At 45.1% G+C, this 22,103-nt stretch overlaps 2 protein-coding genes and 9 non-coding genes across 11 annotated transcripts; 2 read left to right on the top strand and 9 right to left on the bottom strand.

Moving 5' to 3' along the window:
* Positions 1-7,387: 7,387 nt before the first annotated feature.
* On the top strand, positions 7,388-7,780 carry MNEG_16815 (hypothetical protein; the record flags this gene model as incomplete). Its single annotated transcript has 1 exon — positions 7,388-7,780. One exon carries the CDS (start codon positions 7,388-7,390, stop codon positions 7,778-7,780), a length of 393 nt encoding a protein of 130 aa, XP_013906977.1.
* Positions 7,781-9,339: 1,559 nt separating this feature from the next.
* Positions 9,340-9,411, bottom strand: MNEG_t16865. Its single transcript has one exon. It is a non-coding gene; the product is annotated as a tRNA-Phe (tRNA).
* An 881-nt stretch (positions 9,412-10,292) lies between these two features.
* Positions 10,293-10,366, bottom strand: MNEG_t16864. The gene has a single exon. It is a non-coding gene; the product is annotated as a tRNA-Pro (tRNA).
* A 90-nt stretch (positions 10,367-10,456) lies between these two features.
* Positions 10,457-10,538, bottom strand: MNEG_t16863. The gene has a single exon. It is a non-coding gene; the product is annotated as a tRNA-Leu (tRNA).
* Positions 10,539-13,913: 3,375 nt separating this feature from the next.
* MNEG_t16862 lies at positions 13,914-13,985 on the bottom strand. The gene has a single exon. It is a non-coding gene; the product is annotated as a tRNA-Gln (tRNA).
* Positions 13,986-16,112: 2,127 nt separating this feature from the next.
* On the bottom strand, positions 16,113-16,197 carry MNEG_t16861. The gene has a single exon. It is a non-coding gene; the product is annotated as a tRNA-Ser (tRNA).
* A 476-nt stretch (positions 16,198-16,673) lies between these two features.
* MNEG_16814 (NADH dehydrogenase subunit 4) lies at positions 16,674-19,158 on the top strand (the record flags this gene model as incomplete). Its single annotated transcript has 2 exons — positions 16,674-18,096; positions 19,148-19,158. 2 exons carry the CDS (start codon positions 16,674-16,676, stop codon positions 19,156-19,158), a joined length of 1,434 nt encoding a protein of 477 aa, XP_013906976.1.
* A 1,047-nt stretch (positions 19,159-20,205) lies between these two features.
* On the bottom strand, positions 20,206-20,278 carry MNEG_t16860. Its single transcript has one exon. It is a non-coding gene; the product is annotated as a tRNA-Val (tRNA).
* Positions 20,279-21,030: 752 nt separating this feature from the next.
* Positions 21,031-21,101, bottom strand: MNEG_t16859. The gene has a single exon. It is a non-coding gene; the product is annotated as a tRNA-Cys (tRNA).
* Positions 21,102-21,105: 4 nt separating this feature from the next.
* MNEG_t16858 lies at positions 21,106-21,178 on the bottom strand. The gene has a single exon. It is a non-coding gene; the product is annotated as a tRNA-Arg (tRNA).
* Positions 21,179-21,575: 397 nt separating this feature from the next.
* MNEG_t16857 lies at positions 21,576-21,658 on the bottom strand. Its single transcript has one exon. It is a non-coding gene; the product is annotated as a tRNA-Leu (tRNA).
* Positions 21,659-22,103: the final 445 nt, after the last annotated feature.

The following is a 22,103-nucleotide window of genomic DNA, read 5'->3' as shown; positions in this document are numbered from 1 at the left end:
TGTGCTCCCAAAGAAAAGCAGGAATCGTTAACTACATAAAGGCAAGCAACCATGAAGCCCCGGTGGTTCTAGGGCCACTTTGGTGGCCCGTGGGCCACTAAGGTGGCCCGGAGGGCCCTTAGGCCCTCGACCCCTAAGGGGTCCCTAGAGCCCTTAAGGTAAGGGGGCTCTCGCGAGGGCCGCGAGGCAGCCGCCTTTGGCGGCCCTCTAGGGCCACCAAAGTGGCCCTCGCGGCTGCCGGGGTCCCCCCCCGAGGGCCCTCAGGCCCTAAGGCCCCGTTAGCCACCAGGTACAGGGGCGGCGATGTGTTCTGTCTAAGTAGAGGTTATTAAATAAAAAAAAATAATAAGAAACATAAAACGAGAAAAGACATGTGAAAAAAATATATAAAAAAAAAGAAAGCAAACACATCCACTAAACAGAGACCCTAAACAAAAACAAAAATTTATGACTTTTATTGCTTCTGTGTATTGTGCCTTGGTCTAAAGCCAGGTTACTATTGTACCCGTCGGTCTGGCTAAGTACTTTTTTGTCAACCGGACTCAAGTCCTGCCTTACGGCACGAAGTTGATTCGCAAGGCAAAAAATAAAATCAGAGAACACAAAGAACTTATGAAAAAGGTTGGAGTCGCCAAATTGCAATTTATCCTCGACCAAGCAACTAGTGACGAGAAACGACACTACGACCTTATCCAAAAAATCAGCGACTTCAAACTACTGATCCAAGTCTACGAGCTAATTAAGCCTAACCCGGGCAACATGACTAAGGGGTCCAGTGATGAAACCCTCGATGGAATTAATCTCCAATTCTTTAAACACCTCGCGAATCAGCTCAGGCGAGGAGAATACGAATTCCGCCCAGGAAGGCGGGTATGGATCAACAAACCCGGCAAAATCATTAAACGCTCCTTAAGAATCAGCGTTCTAGGGCCGCCAAAGCGGCCCTAAGGCCGGAGGCCTTCGGGCTACCTTAGTAGCCCAAGGCCTTTAGGCCCTAAACAGACAAAATCGTACAAAAGGCATTGCAAATGGTACTAGAAAAAATCTACGAGGAAATTTTCCTAAATGGCTCCCACGGGTTTCGACCAGGTCGAGGGAATACTTGATGCCCCTCCAAGGGCATCAAGGCCCTGCTTGATGCGTCTTGAGCGCATCAAGGCCCTGCTTGATGCGTCTTGAGCGCATCAAGGCCCTGCTTGATGCGTCTTGAGCGCATCAAGGAACACACACAGCCCTCCAAATAGTCCACCAAAAATTTCAGGGAACAACATGGGTAATTGAAGGAGACATCAAAAAATGCTTCGATTCTATCAATCACAACCTTCTCTTAAAATTCCTGTCCGAAAGAATTGGGTGCCAAAAAACCCTAACACTGATCAAATCCGCCATTAAAGCTGGATATATTGACCTAGGAAAATGGGTAAGCTCCGGCGAAGAGGGGACACCTCAAGGAAGCATTCTGAGCCCTTTGCTATGTAACGTTTTCTTACATAAATTGGACGAGTTCATCATGAAATTAAAATTGGAAATCGACCAAGGAAAATACCGTAGAACAAACCCCACATACAACAAAATTCTATATCAACTTAAGAAATGGGGCCACAATATTAAACAAAGCCGTGTGCTACGTACGATGTTAAGACAGACACCAACTAAAGACTATATGGACCCCAAATATTTAAGACTCCACTACCTACGATACGCGGACGATTTCGTGATTGCTATTGGAGACCCCCGCCGATTAGCGGTAGAAATCCTAAACAAAGTTCAAGATTTCCTAGCTGATAAACTTAAACTGGACCTTAGCGAAGAAAAAACAAAACTAACGCACTTCATCAAAAAGCCAATTTTCTTAGGAGCCTTCATCTTAAATCGTATACTTAAAAAAAACAAACCAGTAAACACAGATGTACACGGACACAAAAAAAGAATTTCTATACACATTAGCCTCGGAGCTCCCACCATGAAATTAAAACGCCCACTAATGGAAAAAGGATTCATGAAATATGATAAAGACAGATTCAGCATCCGAGTAACCGCCCTTAACCGCGTCATCAACCTCGAACACGCTTCCATCCTACAATACTACCAATCCATAATCAGCGTGATCATCAACTATTACACTTTCGCTAACAATCGCTCTGATTTATGGAGCTGCATCTTAGGCCTAAAATACGGCTGCGCATTAACTCTAACAAAAAAATAGAAACTTAAACACATATCCATCACCCTCAGTAAATTCGGACCAAACTGAAGAGACCCCAAAACTGGGACCCAATTAAAGATCCCCCAAACCCTGAAACGTAACGTTGTATTTCGATTTAATCCTCCCAAACCACAAGAAATTATCGATCAAAACCGAACAAAAAAATTCACCAAATCCAATCTCTTCAAGGTCTGTACAATCTGTGTAACGACCCCCGTCGAAATACACCACGTCCGAAAACTGCGAGAACTTAAAAAGCGTACTCATCTGGATTGGTTCGCAACCCAAATGGCCGTTATCAACCGTAAACAGGTTCCTTTATGCAGAACCCATCACATGGCATTACATGATAACAAGCTCTCTAATGAAGAACGCATTGCCTTTTAAACCGGGCTAAAGAAGTTAGTCACCAACAAGCACAACAAGAAGAATGAAACAAAACCGAAACCCGATTGATTCATATGACCTGAACAAACATATGTCAACTTAAATTCTCACCACCATAATACTAATAACCGACCTTTAACATTCTGGCGAGCCGTATGAATTGAAAGATTCACGTACGGTTCTGAGGGCAGTTTGAAATCCTAAAGGGTAATAACCAAAGAAACCCTGCACCATCACCACCTCTGGAGGATGATGGCGCGGAGGGCGAGGGGCCGCCTAAGCGGCCGCGAGGGCCACTTTGGTGGCCCTAGAGGGCCTTTGGCCCTCGACCCCTTAGGAGTCTAGGGCCAAAGGCCCTCGACACTAAGGTGTCTCACGAGGGCCGGAGGCCCCCCGGGGCCCCTTAGGGGCCCTCGCCACCTAAGTGGCCCTCTAGGAAGCCGCCTTTGGCGGCCCTCGCCCTAAGGGCCACAACTAACATTCAACCCCAAGGAAATCCTTCTGACCCCTACCTCTTTGGGGTGCAACAGTCATCACAAGCCTGGCAAGCGCATTGCCAGTGGTAGGAACATCCATTGTGGGTTGGTTGTGGGGAAGCTTCTCTGTAGACAACCCTACTTTGAACCGTTTTTATAGCTTTCATTACCTGTTCCCGTTTATTCTGGCCGCTCTAAGCCTTGCCCATCTGGCCGCTTTGCATCAGTACGGTTCCACCAACCCATTGGGAATCACATCCCAAACCGATTTAGTGGATTTTTATCCTTATTACTATGTAAAAGACCTAGTGGCAACCTTGGTCTTGGCAGCCGTGGCTGCGTGGCTTGTAAGTTTTTATCCTGAAGCCCTTGGCCACCCGGACAACAACATTCCGGCCAACCCTTATTCTACCCCTGCACACATCGTGCCTGAATGGTACTTTTGCGTGCCAAAGCCCTCTTTGTTTCGTTGGCATGAATTGCTCAACATCACTGTGTTCACAATCGTATTAGGTGTGTATCTTCATGAACAAGTTCATAAGGTGTCTCCGATTGTGTGTTGTAAAACACTTCTCCCGAGAGGCATTGGAAACATTGCATTTCGAAGCGGAGAAGAAAGCGGCATAAGCCAGGAAGGTTCTGGCAAAAAGTGCACGCAAGTTACGTTCAGTATGGCTAAGATAATGAACCTGAATCACAGCCACACAATCATACCATGGATCCTTGCCCTACTTCTTGTGAGAGGCTTGGTAGGTGATGAGTCTCTTCCAGAAAGTGTAAAGACTCTAAATACAGTACACCTATGTGACATCTCTCAGATCTTGGCACAAAACTCTTGGAGCGAAGTTGTTTTTTGCTCCAAAAGCATAATCTTGCTACGAGGTCCGTCTTTAATGGCCCTTGCGCCATCTAAAATGGCCCAAAGGGCCGGGAGGGCCGCCGAAGCGGCCCTAAGGCCGGAGGCCTTCGGGCCACTTTTGGTGGCCCGGGGGTTTACCCGAGGGCCTTTGGCCCTAGACCCTCGCCAAATCCAGATGATTCGGTTGCAGGGGTCTAACCTGAACATTGGCGAAACCAAGGGAACTTTGGCATTGCCTAAAGAGCGAAAGCACTATGGCAAGCGAGCTTTTATATTAGAGAACAAAAAACTTCTCCAAGAAAAGCAGGAAACTCAAACCAAAAATACAATTGACATAATCCCCTCCGGGCGAAGCCAGAGTGGGATGGTTAGATTGTTAGAATTGCATCAATATGCGAGCGCCACCAATCTAGGGCCGGGGGGCCAAAAGCCCCCGGCCCTCGGTCCTCAATACAACCACAAATTAGAAAATTTGATTGATTACATTGCAGACCCGGACACACTGAAACTGGCCTATGAGCTTGTGAAACCTAAAACCGTATACAAAAAACCTTTGGTTTTTACAGTCGCTTTAGAGAAGAACAACCAAAACCAGATCAACATGTTACAAATGGGTAAAGAGTTGCTGGCGGGCCAATTTCAGTTTTCCGCGGTACGAGGTCCATCTTTGATGGACTTGCGCACAAGCCAAAAAAAGAAACGCGTTGCCAAAACAGAGACAAAAGACAAAGTTACCTTGGAAACAATCTCTCTACGTGACAAAGTTGTGCTCAAAGCAGTGGAGCTTGTTCTTTCCTCTGTCTATGAAAGTGAACCCTTCTTTTTCAAGTTCGTGAACCGTGGGCCATCTTTGAGGGGCAATCTTGGATTGCCTAAGACTTTTCAAAGTTTTGATTTGAATCAAACCCCAGATCAAGGTGTGCGCAATCTTCTCAAAAAAGTAAAGTACGGTTTTCAGGGCGCACAATGGTTCATCAAAGCAGACCTGTCCGAGTGCTGTGATTGCTTGGACGGTTTTACATGGCGTAGGGACTCTGAACTCTGGATTCACATTTTCTCCAAAAGAATCGCGTGTGAAAAAACACTGGCTTTGTTGAGGAGCGCCTTGAAAGCAAACTTTATGCCGGGTTGCTTGATCAAAGGGTCTTCTAGTTTTACGGAAACTTTGAAAGGAAAAAGAACAGGTCTTAGCCCTTTGATGTACAATATTTGTCTGCAACCACTAGACTTGTTCATGGAAGCTTTTTGTAACAGTCTAAACAATGGTTTTGACCCATCTCCACCAAAAGTGGCAATGGCCCAAAGACAATCTTTGATGGACCATCAAAGACGGCCTGCGGCCGACCACCCTAGGGCCAAAGGCCTTCATCAAAACCTACCAAAAACAACAAATCTGAGCCCAATTACTGAACATCAAACAAAAATCTATAAGAACAGACTTCCGCTTAAAGATTTACCAGAGAAAGCAGAAAGAGACAGTCTAGGTTTTCACAATGTTCGAGTTGGTTATGTGCGTTATTCCCATGAATGCCTAGTCTCTGTTCATGGATCTCGTAGTTTAGCTATGAAAGTAAAAGACAAGCTTCTTGAATTTATGGAAACTGAATTGCACTTGCCACTAGAAAAGTCTAAAACGTTTAACATTCAACCAAGTCACAAGGCAGTAATCTTCTTGGGTGCTGAGATTTGTTCTTCTGTTCAAAAACCAACAAATCTTTCTGATCACGACATAATGAACAGAATGGGTCTTTCTCAACATAAAATGAAAAACAAGACCTTGGGCCATCCGAGATGGCCCACGGGCAATGGAAGATTGCTCGCAAGCAATCAAAAATGGCCCAACAGAATGGACAAAAACAAACAGAAAGAGAGTTTCATTAGAACAGGACGAATTAAGCTGTTGGCACCCACAACCCAAATTTTGAACCATCTGGTGACGCTTGGTTTTTTAAAATGGAATTCTAATGGTACAGTTCTGATTCCTACAGCACTTACCCGTTTACAGAATCTAACACATTCTGACATTCTGGGCTATTATAATAGGATCATTGTGGATTTTTTAGAATACTATAGCTTTGCAGAGAATCGCCACAGTCTTGCTTCTACTGTTCGCCTTTTGCACAAGAGTTGTGCTCGCACATTAACACTCAAGCATAAACTGCGCTTTATGTCCAAAGCTTTTAAAAAGTTTGGACGTTTGATGGAATGCCCTACGTCTAAAGCTCAATTGGTGACAGTTCCATGGGCCAAAAAAGGCAGTGCGAAAACCAAGAGGCCCTCGAACTAGAAGGGCCTTAGAGCCCTTGGGACACTAAGGTGGTTCTTTAGGTCATTGGTTCGAGGGCTCTTAGGGCCCTAAAGGAAACAAAAGGGGCCTTAGGGCCTAAAGGCCCTCGGGCCCCCGGCCACTAAGTTGGTCCTAGAGCCACAAAGCCCTCTAGAGCCCCTAAGGGGTCCAGGGTCTTTAGGCCCTTGCTACCTTAGTAGCCCAAGAGCTCGAGGGGGAACCCGAAGGCCTTTGGCCTTAGGCCCCTAAGGAACCAAAAGCGCCGCTTAAGCGGCCCAATGGCCGCCAGAGCGGTGAGTCATCGAAGATATCTAGCTATCTTCGATAGCTAGCCATCGAAGATGGCTCGAACATCTTCCATGTTCCGCCCGTTAAGGACGGCCTAGAGAGCCTTCTTTGATGGCCCTCGAAGCATCAAAAATAACCGCACCATGGACAGATCATCAAAAAAGTTCAATCAGTATATAGGTATTAATATCAGAACACGTATTGGTGTTGAATTTTGTCTATGACTTGTGTGTGGGCCATCAAAGATGGCTAAGGCCACTAAAGTGGCCTTCGGGCAGAGGGTCGTTAGACCCTAAAGGCCCTAGCACCATAAACACATAAAAATCACAATCAATTCAGTAGAGAAACCAGCAATGAAGTGTTGTGGAGGGCCACCTAAAGTGGCTAGCCATCAAAGATGGCTCGGACATTCTCGATGTCGAGCTATCTTTGATAGCTCGTCATCTATGATAACCCTCGCATATTGATAGTGGCGTTTCAACTTCAATTGAAACGTTTTGAGACACTAGAAAGCCGTATGAGCTGAAAGGTTCACGTACGGTTTGGAGGGCAGTTTGGAAGTTCTAAAGACATTTCTGTCAATGAATCTAGTGATTCTACGAGCCTAAGGCCAGAGGCCTTCTAGGCAGCCGCCGAAGGCGGCCCTCGTCGAGGGCCTAAGGGCCCTCTAGCCACCTTAGTGGCCTAAGGTCAGAGGCCTTCGTGGGGGAACCCGAAGGCCTTTGGCCTTAGGGCCCCCTTAGGGGCCCTCGCCTCTTTTGGTTCCTTTAAAGCCTAAAAGCCTTAGGATCTATAGGGCCAAAGGACCTCGACCCTTGGACCGAGGGCCGGGGGGCCTTTGGCCCCCTCGAACCAACGGCCATCCGTAATGGCCTTTTAAGTCTATGAGTTCCATTTTGACCCTAGTATGGGTATATGCTATTCTTCGCAGCATTCCAAACAAGTTGGCGGGAGTCGCGGCCATTGGGCTTGTGTTTGTATCCCTGGCACTTTTGCCTTACCTACATAAACCAACCAGTCGTAGCCCTCTTTTCCGTCCAGTACACAAAGCATTGGCTTGGGCTCTGATTGGGGATTTCCTTCTTTTGACCTATTTGGGTCATCAGCCAGTGGAACCCCCTTTTGTGGCATTAGGTCAACTAGCCACGGCATTATTCTTTGGACTCCTTTTAGCTTTCTGTTTCGCCGCTTGGCTAGATCAGTGGTTAGCTGGAATCTTCGAGCCGTCCATCAAAGATGATCTTGGAGCTGAAGGTCCAAAAACTGTCGGGGCATAAGCTTGTCCTTTATGAACCTGTCATGCGCCGTTGGGCATGAAGCCATGGCTTCACGAACAAGTTCATGAGGCGGTGGTTTTGTGCCCTCGAGCGCATAAAGGATGTCCTTCGTGTACAGGGCCGCTTTGGCGGCCCTCGCCATCAAAGATGGCCCTCGAGTAACAAAGTGTGACTAAAGAACTAAAAAGCGAGCTCAGGTCTTTGCTGCACAGAGCAGCTCTCAATAAAGCAGAACTCGCCAGTTGTTCACAAATCACCTTTTCATTTAATTTGTCACGAGATTTTCTTTTCTTGAAAAAGGTTTTTTCTCAACATGAACCTGAATTCTAATATGTCAAGAAACTTTGTTGACGCTTTCACTATTATACGAAAAACCCAGAAAGACAATTAAAACAGACAACCAAAGCAGACAAGCTAAGCAAATTCTAAAGAACACTACAAAGTATGTCAAAGTGGTTAGAATTGGCATTAGGTTTTTTTCTTTTTTCATTAGAGACACTATTCGCTAAATAAGAATATGCTTTGAACCGTCGTAAACTTTTCGTTGCTTATGGTTCCCTAAATGTTAAGTCTATAATTGTTTGCACAGAATGGCGGAATAGTTTAAGAATAATTTAAGAATAATTCTATTGTGAATTTCTTTGTGGTTTCTACCAGAGTTTTTTCCGTGTTCAAAGGCCAAGCGTTCATAGAAAGTACACTAATCTAAATCGGGTTTGAAATCTGAGAGCGCTTAAAGCTCAACCAAAGGAACACTCTAGCAAAAATGTCAGATGAAATACTCTGGTCTTTAGACTAGAAGAAGCCTCCAATTTTGTTTTTTTTCTGATGAACCCTTTTTGATGACTCAACTGCTTTCTGATAAATGTCTGCGATGGAAACCACGAAATCGTCAGCGTTCGGAGTCTCTGAAATTAAGCAGTATGTGCCTTCGTAATCTTTCGCTGATGTTCTAAAGAACATCCGTTTTTGTGGATGCTCTGAAGAGCTTCAAGCAGAGCTTTCACGCGCTAAGGCGCATGAAGCAGGGCCTTAGGACCTAAAGGGCCGAAGGCCGAAGGTCGAGGGCCTTTGGCCCTCTTCGTGACCCTAAGTCCTCAGCCGAGGGTCTTGCGCCACTAAGGTGGCGCACTAGGGCCATCAAAGATGGCCCTTGCCTTTAAGGCCCTCGCGCCACTGTAGGGAGCCGCCTTTGGCGGACCTCGTGGCGCACTAGGGCCTAAAGGCCCTCGGGGGACCCCCGTGCCATCTTTGATGGCCCTAGCCTTTGGCCCTATACCCTAAGGGCCGAGGCCGAGGGTTTTTAGACCCTAAGGGCCTTCATGAACAAGTTCATGAAGCAGGACTTTGATTTAAACTTCATGGTCTCGAATGGCGTCAAAGCACGTCCAATGAACTTGTTCATGATGATGCACTTTTTCATGAACAAGTTTATGAAGTGCATTAAAAAAATGCGTGATTAGTATAGAATCAAAGACTCTGTTGGTAAGTTTTTTTCACAAGATAAAAATCACAGCGCAAGAACTTAGCTGTGTGTTACATTAACCCCCCGACTTTTAGCTGAGATAGCTCAGAGGTAGAGCAAAGGATTGAAAATCCTTGGGTCGTCCGTTCAATCCGGACTCTTGGCAGTTAGATAACTAAAAGTAAAAACAACCACACAAGTTTGGTTAAGACGCTTCTGAAATAAAAACAGCATTCCTCTGATTTGGGCTTAGAGTTATCAAGGTTAGCACTAAGGGTTAAGTCGTTAAGACCCATAGCCTAAAGGGTACGAAGCCTTCAGGGCGCAAAGATCCTTAGGGTCGAGGGTCGAGGGCCAAAGGCCCTCCGCGCCACTAAGGTGGCGCACTAGGGCCATCTTTGATGGCCCTCGCCTAAGAGCCCTACGCGCTACTGAGGTGGCGCACTAGGGCCTAAAGGCCCTCGGGGGACCCCCGGGCCATCTTTGATGGCCCTCGCCTTTAAGGTCCTCTAGCCATCAAAGGTGGCGATAGGCCGTCGAAGACGGGCTAGCTATCTTTGATAGCTAGGCATCGGAGATGCCTAGCCACCTTTGGTGGCTAGCCCGTCAAAGACGGCTGAGCCATCTTTAGATGGCTGAGTCACTTAAGTGACCCTAGACACTCGGGTGTCTTGCGCCACCTTAGTGGCGCACTAGGGCCCCTAAGGGGGCGAGAGCCGCTTTGTCGGCCCTCGGACCCTTTAGGGGTCTTGGGCTACTAGGGTGGCCCGAAGGCCTTTGGCCTTAGGGCAGAGGGCCTTTAGGCCCTAAAGGCCCTAAAGGCCCTAGAAGGCCACTAAAGTGGCCTTAGCCGCGACCGCGGCCCTCGGCCTCCTTAGGGGCCCTAGAGGGCCTTGGGGCCCCAGAGATCCTAACGACTCTCGGGCCCTAAAGATCTCTTCAGAAACTAATACAAAGAGCACTGACCAAAAGCCTATAAGGCGAGGGCCGAAGAAAGAGCGCTTTTAGGCCCTAAAGGCCTTTTTGGTGGCCCTCCAATCTCTATTGCAGAACATAGCGCAGCTTGGTAGCGCAGTGGTTTTGGGAACCACAGGTCGCAGGTTCAAATCCTGCTGTTCTGATTTTTCAGAGAGCAATCCCACTGGATAGCATGAATAATTAAGCGGGTTCGGTCAATGGCAGAATCAAGTTCGGGTATAGCTCAATAAATTGCGCAGATGGCGGAATTGGTAGACGCGTTAGGTTTAGGTTCTAGTGAATTTATTCGTGCAGGTTCAAGTCCTGTTCTGCGTATTGTCAGAAGATGCTTTGAGTTAAAGCCTTTATTCTCCCAGAATACATTTTTTGTCAGAGCATGTTTTTTGTTTGAGTTTGGTGAGCTTTGTCGCCTTTGCTTATGTTGTGAGTTAAAAATAACATTGATGCGCGAGGGCCTTAAGGCCCTAAAGACGCATCAAGTCGTAGTTTTATGTGCTTAAGCACATAAAGGCTCTTTAGGGCCCCTTAGGGGCCCTCGCCTTCACAAACAAGTTTATAAAGCATTTCCTGCATGCCACAAGGGCATCGAGCAAGGCTTTTATGCGCTAAGACACATCAAGCATTTCCTTTTGCCACAAAGGCATCTAGCAGGGTTTTGATGCGCGAGGGCCTTAAGGCCCTAAAGACGCATCAAGTTGCACCGGATGCTCTCTAGAGTCACGTTGGTTCGGGGGGTACCCCCCGAGCCACTAAGGTGGCCCTCTAGGGGCCGCCAAAGCGGCCTCTAAGCCCACTAAGGTGGCCTTCTAGGGCCTTTAGGGCCTAAAGGCCCTCTGCCCTAAGGCCAAAGGCCTTCGGGCCACCCTAGTGGCCCGGGGGGGACCCCTGAAGGCTATTTTTAATGACTTTAGTTATCCAAGATGACCTAGAGAGCATCAACCAGGGCCTTCACGAACAAGTTCATGAAGCATGTCTTTCATGCGCTAAAGCGTATCAAGCAGTGGTTTTATGCGCTTTAATAAAAGATATCCTTAATGGGTTTAAGAGCATCAATCATGTCCTATGAGGGCTTTTTTTTGGCCTCTGCTTTCGAGCTAGAGCCTGTTTTTTTCAGAGTGTTCCTTGTTCTTCCTTTTTCTCTTTTGAGTTACAAAAAGAAAACATGACCCATTCTAACCTTCGTAAAAAGAAAGCTGTTCCCTATCCTATTGTACAGAAACAATCTGTTCAGCAATGGAGTTATTTAAAACAGCTCTCTTCTGAACAAAAAAGGGTTTTTAGAAATAAGTCCCGATTTTTTTCTCTTGAGTACAAGCGTCCTTTTTCTAAGCGAATTGTTTGGCAAATGGCAACCCACAAGCCTTTAGTGCCAAAGCAAATGCAAACAAACCTGTCTTTTAATCAGCGCCTTCCGCAGAGAGCTCTACGACAAGAGCCATTCTCTTTCTTGGGAAAAACTCAACTTTGGAAAGTGTCTTACTTTTGGGGAGCCTCTCAATTTAGAGGAATCTCTCAATTGAAAAAAGTGTCTGCGTCTTTGGAGATGTCTCAAGGTCCATCTTTGATAGACGAGGGTCGCAACCGCGGCCCTAAAGGTTTGAGTTCTTTGAAAGGTAAGAAACTATCTTTAGGTTTGAAGCAGTTTGACTATAAAAAGAGATCTCAACTGAACAAACATTTGAAACGTTGGAGACTGTCTCTAGATTTGAAACCGTTTGAGTCTCTAGGGCCTTTGGCCCTAGGATTATTAAAAAGAACCCAAGAGACGTCTCAACTGACTAAGCATTCTGTGAAGTCTCGAAGAACCTTCTCTTTAACTCCTAAACTTTATCCCTTTACACAAAGCTGGACAGTGTTTCGGTCTCTTCTCTTTGGTAATTTGCGCACACTGAACAACCCTTCTATTGTTCCCGGAAGTGTTTGGTTAGTCAAACGCAAAAGACTGCTAGTGGCCCGAATGCGAGCCTTTCGAGCCATGCGTCATTTGCTCGGAAACTCTGGTTTGAAGTTTGTGAACCAAACCTTTCAAAAGCTTTGGAAATTGTCTGCTCAAACCACGCCTTCTTTGTGGTCTCTGGCTAGAGGTATGGATTCTCTTCAAACAAGTGTGTTTTTGAAAAGCAATTTTGTTTGTACTTTGACTGCAGCGTCTAATTTGATTTCTCAAGGGAATTGTTCTTTAAACGGTCGCACGATTCAAAAGAGCCGGAGCTTCATTTATCCAGGAGATTGTTTGAGAGTTACATTAAAAGAGCCCTTTTATGAAAAAGAACAACAGATAGGTCCATTAAAGATGGATCTATACCAACAACCACTCTGGTTTGACCCTCAAAGACTTGGCTCTGGATTCTCTCGACCTCCACTTCAACATCAAAACTTGATCGAAAAAGACCGAACCTTTGCATTGGGCACTCTGTTGACCTATGGTCCAAGCACTGAAAGATCTACACCCATTAATGCAGTCAACCCGTTTGTGTGGTTAAATTCTTTTTATAGCTCTGGAAAAGTTTTCAATATTTTTGGCCAGCGCAAAAGAATCGCGCGTCAACGCCGCTTTTTCAAAGGATTTAGGACGCGTGGTCGAGGGCTTAAGGCCTAAAAGGCCAAAGGCCGAGGGCCACTCGCTATCTCTGGTGGGGTGGCCCTCGATCAAAGAGTAGGATCAATAATTAGAGCTGCTAAGGCCGTTGATTCTCGTTGGTTCTAAGGCCATTAAGGTGGCCAGGACATCTTAAATGTCCTGGCCACCTTAATGGCCCGCAGGGTTGCTTTGGCGGCCTCGTCTATCTTGAATTGTAAAGGGCATCAAGCGAACAGCCTTAAGATTCGCCTGACAGTTAGCAAAGCCTGGTTTGGTTCCAACAGAATCAAATCATGCATCAAAGCAATATATGAATCATTAATCAAACCTAATCATTAACTAAATCAAATTATTCACTAAATCACGAACCAAATTAACTACTCTTTATATTTAGTCTTGGTGAATACTACTACTAGATATAACTTTTAACAAAGATGCCAGAGTTTATTCTCTGATCTGTAAACAAGAGTTGAACTTTGGTTTTTGGTTTTGGAATTAAATCATAGAACCACTTTTCTTTTGAAAAAAGAGTTCGCTTGGTTTTTCTTTAAAAAACTAAGTACTTCCTTCAGGATTGATTAGCACAATAGTGAAAACTAACTATGCAAAAAACAATCTCCAAGTAAAGTAGGTTGTTAATCTTAAGGATATCCTTTATGCGCTTAAGCCCATAAAATCATGGCTTCATGCGCGAGCCATCTTTGATAGCCGAGTCACCTAAGGTGACTAGGCCGTCCTAGACGGCTCTTTGCGCATCAAGGGTATGCTTGATGCGCTAAAGCGCATTCAGGATATGCTTGATGCTCTCTAGGGTCACTAAGGTGGCTTAGGGCTGGGAGGCCCTCGACATTTAAGATGTCGAGCCACCTTAGGTGGCTAGGCCGTCTTTAATGGCCGAGGGCCTTAGGGCCTTCCGGGCTACTTAGGTAGCCCACTGGTCTTAGGACCTTCATCGTTGAAGATGACCTAGTCAGCATCAAGCATATTTTAAAGATACTTTGTTCCCATAAAAATTCGGTCTCGAGGGTGACTTCGTCTCTACCGATTTTTTCTGACCTCTGCCTATAATTTGATTCTATGACCAACTATTTTTTGAAAATTCTAAAAATTGGGGCATCGCCAAGTGGCAAGGCACCAGACTTTGATTCTGGCATTCGGAGGTTCGAGTCCTTCTGTCCCAGAACATGCTTGTTCTTTTTGCGAACCACTAATCAAGAATGAGCAACCAGTTAGCCAATAATCTAACAGTTTGTTTTTTTATTCATGCTCGTGCGCCGTTGGACTGCTGTTCGTGTAATGTAGTAAACGAAAATTGACCTCCATGCCCTTAAAGGCGTGATGTACATCCCTGATAAGCTAAGAACGCATGAAGCAGTAGTTTTGTGCGCATAAGCGCATTATAAATATCTTTGATGTGCTAAAGAGCCGCTTTAGACGGCGCTTGGGAAATCGAAGATTGCCCACGGGCCATATTTGATGGCCCTCCGGGACACTAAGGTGGCTCGACATCAGAGATTTCGAGCTATCTTTGATTGCTAGCCATCAAAGATAGCAAGACATCAAAAATGTCTTGTCCGTCGAAGACGGCCTAGGCCTTCGAAGACGGGCTAGCCACCTTTGGTGGCTAAGCATGGTCGATGGCAAGGCCGTCTTCCACGGGCGAGGGCCTTTGGTTCCTTGGGGAACCAACGAGGCCCTCGATATCTTAGATGTTCTAGCTAGCGACCATAGCTAGCCATCAAAGATGGCGGAACATCAAAGATGTTCCGGCCGTCGAAGACGGCCTGAGCCATCGACTATGAGAGGGCCTTGGGGCCCTTGGGCCATCAAGGATGGCCCAAGTTCATTAAAGATGGCCGAGGGATGACCCGAAGGCCTTTGGCCTTAGGCCACTAAAGTAACCCAGAACTCTCAATCAGATGGTTCTTCAAAAGTGTGGTTGTTGTTCTTTTAATCTCTCGTCTAATCTCAAATCAATGGCACAAAAAAGTTTTCCCAGATCTTTAAGATCTCCTCAACAAGTTTCCCAAGATTTTTCCTTGTATGCTGAAAAAGCTTATGCTAATGTTTGGTCTAAGGGATATGAGCTTGGAAAGCTCATGTTAGCTTTTAGTCAAGGTCAACTTCTAGCTAAAATCAAACCTAAAGCGCATTTGCGTAAACGTCGCAGCCAAAAAAAGAAAGTTGCCAGTTTTTTCAATGCGCGTTTGAGCGCCTCTTATTGGATGGGCACGATTTCTTGTTCCCCTATCATGGTCAAGTTTGCGAGTCTAAGTGCCTCCAAAAAGTATAATCCAATCAAAGCTATTCGCAGAGTACGGTCTTTGAGAGACTCTAGAAAGCGGTTTATGCAAAGAAAGGGTAAACATAAATTTTGATTGGTTCCAAAACTTCTTCCATCAAATAATAACTGGAAGTTTTCCTCTTGGGCATGTTTTATAAACTCGTTTTTGAACGCAAACCTCAGGAACATTCATGCATTCATTCATGTATTAAAAAAAACTTTTTAAATTTTATAAATTCTATTGACACTTGACACTTGACACTTGACACTTGACACTTGACACTTGACACTTGACACTTGACATTCTACAGTGATTTAAAAATCTCAGGCATAATTTGTTTCTTTTAGAAACAAAGCCATACTTTGTTTCTAAAAGAAACAAAGGAATACTTTATTCTAAAAGAATAAAGCCATAGTTTGTTTCTAAAAGAAACAAAGACAAAAAAAGCCACGGTTTTGGCCGAAAGTCAAGTGACTTGGTCAATCTGCTTTCAAACTAAAACACTTATAAAGTCTCTTTGACTTATAAAAGCCTAAGAAAGTTTTTCTAGTTTATAAAAAGCTACAAAAACGTACTAAATCTATAAAAACTGCTTAATATAAAAGGCCTTTATTGCCTAAGGAACTGCTTCATACGCCTTAGTGCATGAAAAAAACACTTTATGAACATGAAAAAGAAATCTTCATGCGCTAAGCGCTGTCTTGGACGGCTGGGGGCCAACGACCGTGGTCGAGGGCCGCTTTGGCGGCCCTCGCCGTCTTCGACGGGCTAACTACCTTAGGTGGCTCGGACATCTTAGATGTTCTAGCTAGCGACCATAGCTAGGCATGGTCGATCATTAGAGCCGTTGGTTTCTTAGGGGCCCTAAAGGCCCCGAGGGCCACCCAAGTGACCCTAGAACCAAACGCCCTTGCGCATAAAGAATTGCTGGATGCCGCCAAGGGCGTCAAGCCGTTGTTTTATGCATTTTAGCGCATCAAGCTTAAACATAATGAGAGTTCATGAAGTCCACGGTCGGCTTATGGAAAGATGGCTGAGCGGTTCAAAGCGCCAACTTGGAAGGTTGGTTTCCTTTTTAGGATCGTGGGTTCAAATCCCGCTCTTTCCGAGTTGTTGCTTCATGAAGCTTTTCTTTCATGAAAAGGTTAATGAGGTTTTTTGTTTAATAAATTCTATCTAAGATCAAGATTATGAGCCATCTTAGATGGCGAGCTCTTTTCAATGGCAAGACATCATAGATGGCGGAACATCTCTGATGTTCCGGCCGTCAAAGACGGCCTTGAACATCTAAGATGGCGGAACATCTCTGATGTTCCGACCGTCAAAGACGGCCTTGAACATCTAAGATGTCGAGCCATTGAAGATGGCTCAACATGGTCGATGTTCGAGCCATCTTAGATGGCTAGCTATGGTCGCTAGCTCGACAGGGACCATGGCTAGGCCGTCGACCACGGCTTAGCCATAAACTCAAAATCTTCAAAAAAGCCCAGAAATTAGATTAAGATAACTATGTTCCCTTTGTTATTGCCTTGTTGTGGAATGGGATGTGCTATCTTGATAAACCTGAACCAGACAGGTTGGTTAATGGCGGTGATTCTTCTGCCTTTGTGTGGCGCGCTTCTGCTTTGTTTGTTACCAGGAAAAAGCGTGTCTGCTCATCGATTGGCAGCTTTAACAGTTACCTTAATCACACTGCTCTTGAGTTTGCTCTTATGGGCGCAATTTTTGCCTAACAGTCCTGAACCTTTTCAGCAAGTGGTAGGCTTGGCTGGAAGTTGGAATGGGACTCTCTGGGTTCGTCTAGAGTTTGGTCTCGATGGACTAAGTCTTTGGATGGTCTTGTTGACGGCTTTCTTAATGCCTTTGGCGGTTCTGTGCAGCTGGCGAACTCAGAAAGACCATAGCCAAGCCTTTTTCGCACTGATGCTAGTCCTAGAGACTTGTCTCTTGGCCAGCTTTACTTGTTTAGATTTGCTTGGTTTTTATGTGTTTTATGAATGTTCTTTGTTGCCCATGTTTTTGCTGATTGGGTTAGGTGGTTCTCGACCTCGCAAAGTGCGTGCTGCCTACTTGTTGGTAATTTATACTTTGGTGGGAAGCCTTGCCATGTTGCCGTGTCTTCTGTTAATGTATAGTCAAGCAGGATCTACCAGTTTCTTGCTGTTGGCAGCGGAAAGCTGGGCACCCGCACGACAATATGTGCTTTGGTGGGGTCTGTTCTTAGCCTTCGCTGTGAAAGTTCCTATGGTTCCCCTGCATCTTTGGCTACCAGAAGCTCACGTAGAAGCCAGCACTGCAGGTTCTGTATTGCTAGCAGGAGTTCTTCTTAAACTAGGTAGCTATGGGTTGTTAAGATTCAGTCTGCCGCTTTTCCCAGAAGCCAGCGCTTATTACGGACCTCTAGTTCTTTGTTTATGCATGATTGGATTGACTTATGCAAGCTTAACCACTTTACGTCAAGTAGACTTAAAAAAAGTAATTGCTTATAGCAGTATTGCTCACATGAGTATGGTCATTATTGCTCTGTTCACTTTGAATGAGATTGGAGCAATCGGAGCCACTTTTATGATGTTGGCTCACGGGGTAGCCAGCCCAGCGCTCTTCTTGCTAGTGGGAGCCATCTATGACCGTGCGCATACCAAAGCCTTGAAATACCTGGGAGGTGCTGCGACCGCCATGCCTGTGTTTAGTTTGATGTTCTTTGTGTTCAGTTTGTGCAACATGGCATTACCATTGAGCCCGAACTTTGTTGGAGAGTTTTTGTGCTTATGTAGCGTTTTTGCTCATCATTTAGGTGCGTTAGCTGCTGCTCTGTTTGCGGTTATTTTAAGTGCCGCTTACACTATGTGGGCCTACGCACGAGTGGTTCACGGAATGCCCAAACCTCAGTATTTTCAAGCCCTGGCGGATTTGAATCGACGCGAGGTCTGGACTTTGCTGCCTTTGCTGGGTCTAGCTTTATGGTGGGGGTTGAAACCTAACCTAGTTCTTGACCAAATCTCTTCCAGTTTATGGTTTTGGCATCAAGCTGCTTATGCGCCAAAAGTAGCGGAGAGTTGGGTATTGACTGTTCTGTCATCCACCCGATTTCACCTGATGTGGCCCTCGACATCTCTCATGTCGAGCTATCGACCATAGTTAGGCCGTCGACCACGGCCTAGGGCCTAAAGGCCCTTGGGGTTACGAGGGGCCGCCGAACCGGCCTCTAGGGCCTTTAGGCCCTAGGGTCACTTAGGTGACTAGCCATGGTCGCTGGCTCATCATCTTCGATGATTATCGCCACCTCAAGTGGCTGGGCCGTATTCGATGTCCCACCGGGCTACCTAAGTGGCCCTCGTCAGGCGCTTCTGTGGTTTCATTTGTGCACTATGTTGTCAATTTAAGATTCTCTTTCTGTTTTATTACATTGTGATCAGAGAGTTTTTTCACTTAGTGAAAAGACACACTTTGAGCTTGAGCTGAAAACCTTCAAAGGTTGAATTTATTAGTGGTGCAGCGGGGTCTCTGTTGACCAGAATTTTTTAGAAAGAATTCCATGGACCCAAAATGAGCAGAGAGGTTTCAAGTGATTCTATAGATGCAGATTGATGAAGTGATCAACTGGCACGCTTTTACGGTTTATATCGATTTCATTGATTTAGGGCTAACGAATTTCTTTAGAAATCAAGTGGACTAATGGCTGAATCATCACAAAGTCATGTGAGAAATAAACTAATATAAGGCTCTGGCTGGCTTAAGCTCTATTAAGTGAATATTTATTTTTTGAAAAGTTTACAACTTTTCAAAAATAGAATCCTATCACAGCTATGTTCTATATTTTTTGAAACTTTTCTAGACTTTTCTCCTCTGAATAGTTCAAAAGGATTGTTCGTACTAAGATATTGATATTATTGACTTTGAGTTTCATTGGTATTCAGTAATCAGTTTCATCGCTGAATACTTGATCACGTTCTAGTGTGCCGTTGAATGTAATAAAAAGGCTCGCAATCATATGGATAAACTTCAAAAAAAGATACTTCATGGACAAGTTCATAAAGCATATGCTTTATGCCCTACAGATAAAGCATGAAAGTGAACAGTTAAAGTTAAGAAAGTTCGTTCAAAGATCTGTTGAGAAAAAACGAGTTCTGTAGAAGTTATAAAGAAGCTGTCGGGGTTAGATTTGGTTGGCTTTGCAAAAAAAATGGTCGGAATGAGCGACCTTAGGGTAAGAAGGGTTTGAGTTGAAAAAGAAGATGTTGAATCTGTTAGGCAAGTTTAACTAAACCTGAAATCAAAAATGAAACATGCGGTGACAAGTTCAAGTTCAAAGACACGTACAAAGAAAAAAAATAAATAAAGAGGTATGAAACCACGTAGATTAGCGCGCAGGATAACACACTACGCTAAACAAAGAGAACAAGTAATAGTTGTGGTAACTGCGGTGCGTAAGAAGATCCGTAGAGATTTAGTTTTTTTAAAGACTAAATCTTTCCTCAGGGCTAGGGCCGGGGGTCGAGGGCCACCAAAGTGGCCCTAGAGGGCCGCCGAAGGCGGCTGCCTAGAGGGCCAAAGGCCCTAAACCCTCGAATTTCAAATTAATTAAAGAAAGCAAACAATAGAGGAACTTTTTAAGGAACCAAAGAATCAAGCAAAGAATCAAGCAAAGAATCAAGCAAAGAAGCAAGTCACTAAGCGCTTAATGAACTCTTTCATGAAGAACATGCTTGGTGCGCTTGAGTGCATAAAACCAGAATTTCATGAACGTGTTCACTGAAGAAAGTAAACCTACAACTTCATGAACTTGTTCATGAAGAAAGAAAAAAAGCAAAGACATGGTTGATGTTCTAAAGAACATCTGAGAAGCTAGAAAAGAAGAAGATCAAATCTTTTACGAGTGCATTCGGGTTAGGGCCCGAGGGCCGTTGGTTCTAAAGGGAACCAAAGGGCCTAAGAACCCACTAGGAACCAAAGGCCCTCGACCCGAGAGCCCCCCTTAGGGGCTCTCGAGGGCCTAAAGGCCCTAGCCTTCGATCACTGTAAGGCTGAAAAGAATCAAAAATACAAGAATATGCTTTATATTTTTAAAGGTATCAAGGTGAACATTAAGGATTCAAACCAGTGATTATTCAAGAAAGAGCGCATAGCTCAATTGGTAGAGCTGCGCCCTTACAAGGCGAAGGTTGCGGGTTCAAGTCCTGCTGTGCTCAAGACCTCTGCTTATAAAAACCTATTTTGGTTAAGAACCCATTGGTTAAGAACCTAAAGAGTCTCTAGGGCCCCTAGGGGGGCCCTCGACACTAAGGTGGCTCAGACATCTTTGATGTCTCGGCCGTCTTTGACGGGCTAGCCACCTTTGATGGCTAGCCCGTCAAAGACGGCTGAGCCATCTTTAGATGGCTGAGTCACCTAAGTGACCCTAGACACCTGAATGTCTTGGGCCACTAAGGTGGCGAGGGCCCCTTAGGGGCCCTAGTGTGACACCTTAGTGTCACAAGGGCCTCGTTGGTTCCTTAAGAATCAAAGGGGCCTAGAGGGCCTAAAGGCCCTCTAGGCAGCCGCCGAAGGCGGCCCTCGCGAGGGCCCCTAGAAGGCCTCTGGCCTTAGCCCTAGCCAGCGACCATGGCTAGATAGTGGAAGACGGCCTAGGGGCACTAAGGTGGCCCTCAACATGGTCGATGTTCGAGTCAGCGACCATGGCTAGCTATGGAAGATAGCTCCACATCAAAAATGTCCAACCAAAGCGGCTTTAGAGCGTATTAAACTTGCTTTACAACGTCTTCACGTTTTCTAAAAGAAGGATCTTATTTTATAAACGAATTCATGAAATTGTGGCTTTATGCGCTTTAGCGCATGAAGTACGTTCTTTAGACACTTTTTCTGACTTTGACTCATCTTTGTTTGTGTTTCGACGCACTCAAAAACTAACAAACTTTTGATCAGAGAAAACGTTTATTTGAATGGTTAAGTCGTCTAAAGGTAAGGCATTGGTTTGCAAAACCAAGAATAGCAGTTCAAGTCTGCTCTTAACCTGTGCGCGCTTGTAGCTTAATGGATAAAGCGCCGAGCTACGGACTCGGAAAGTGTGGGTTCAAGTCCTGCCAAGCGTGTGTTCACACAAATCACAATTCATAAAAAACTCAGGCTTTAATGTACACGTATAGACTGATAGAGCTTAACAGGCCGGCCCATAATTCGCTTTTGTCTATGTGAAAAAGAGCGGTTGATGCTCTAAAGACAATAAACAATATGCTTGATGCCTTTAAAAGAAACAAATAAAACCTGTCCTTTAAAAATACATGCTTTCTGAAATTCAGTCAAGGTTTTTCAAAAAAGTCTTTCTGAAGGGTGTTTTTAAAAGCGCGCATTCTCCAAAAAAGGAGATTTCAAAAAGGCTAGGGCTAGGGCCACTTAGGTAGCCCTCTAAGGCCAGAGGCCTTCGCCTTCGGCCCCTTAGGCCCTAGGCCCCATTAAAGATGGCTCTCGATCAATAGTTTGAAAAACTCAGCGAACGTGGCGAAATGGTAGACGCAAAGCCTTCAAAAGGCTTGGGTCACGTGACTGTGCGGGTTCAAGTCCCGCCGTTCGCATGTGTTCCAGCAAATTTCTCTATACATGTTTGAACTTTGCATAGCACATTTGTTAGACAGAATTTAGATTTTCAGAGTCAACGCCTACATTCTATAACAAAAGATTTAATCATATACTAAGATATCTTATAAAATCCTATGAAATTCTATGAAATCCTATGATCGCGTCCTTGATTATTATTGGCATTGTGTCTTTATGGACAGCTGGACTGTCTGATTGGATGATCGCGTATGCTTCCGGTCTGGCGCAGTTAGGTATCTGGCAAACTCTGTTTAGCTTGATCCCTTTTGCAGTGCTATGGGTCTCTTTAAAACGACTGTCCTTCAGTGAAATGCCTAGCAGAAAAGCAAGCACTCACTGGAGCGTGCAATTAAAGGTTTCAAACCGTTGATGCGCAATCTGGCTCAATACCAGATTGTGTGCTTAAAAATTGACCCTAGGGAG

This window comes from Monoraphidium neglectum, mitochondrion (genome assembly GCF_000611645.1).
Source record: "Monoraphidium neglectum strain SAG 48.87 mitochondrion, whole genome shotgun sequence".
In the NCBI taxonomy this organism is placed as follows: Eukaryota; Viridiplantae; Chlorophyta; class Chlorophyceae; order Sphaeropleales; family Selenastraceae; genus Monoraphidium; species Monoraphidium neglectum.
The sequence above is the reverse complement of the archived record's forward strand: the minus strand, read 5'-3'. Positions and strand labels throughout refer to the sequence as shown.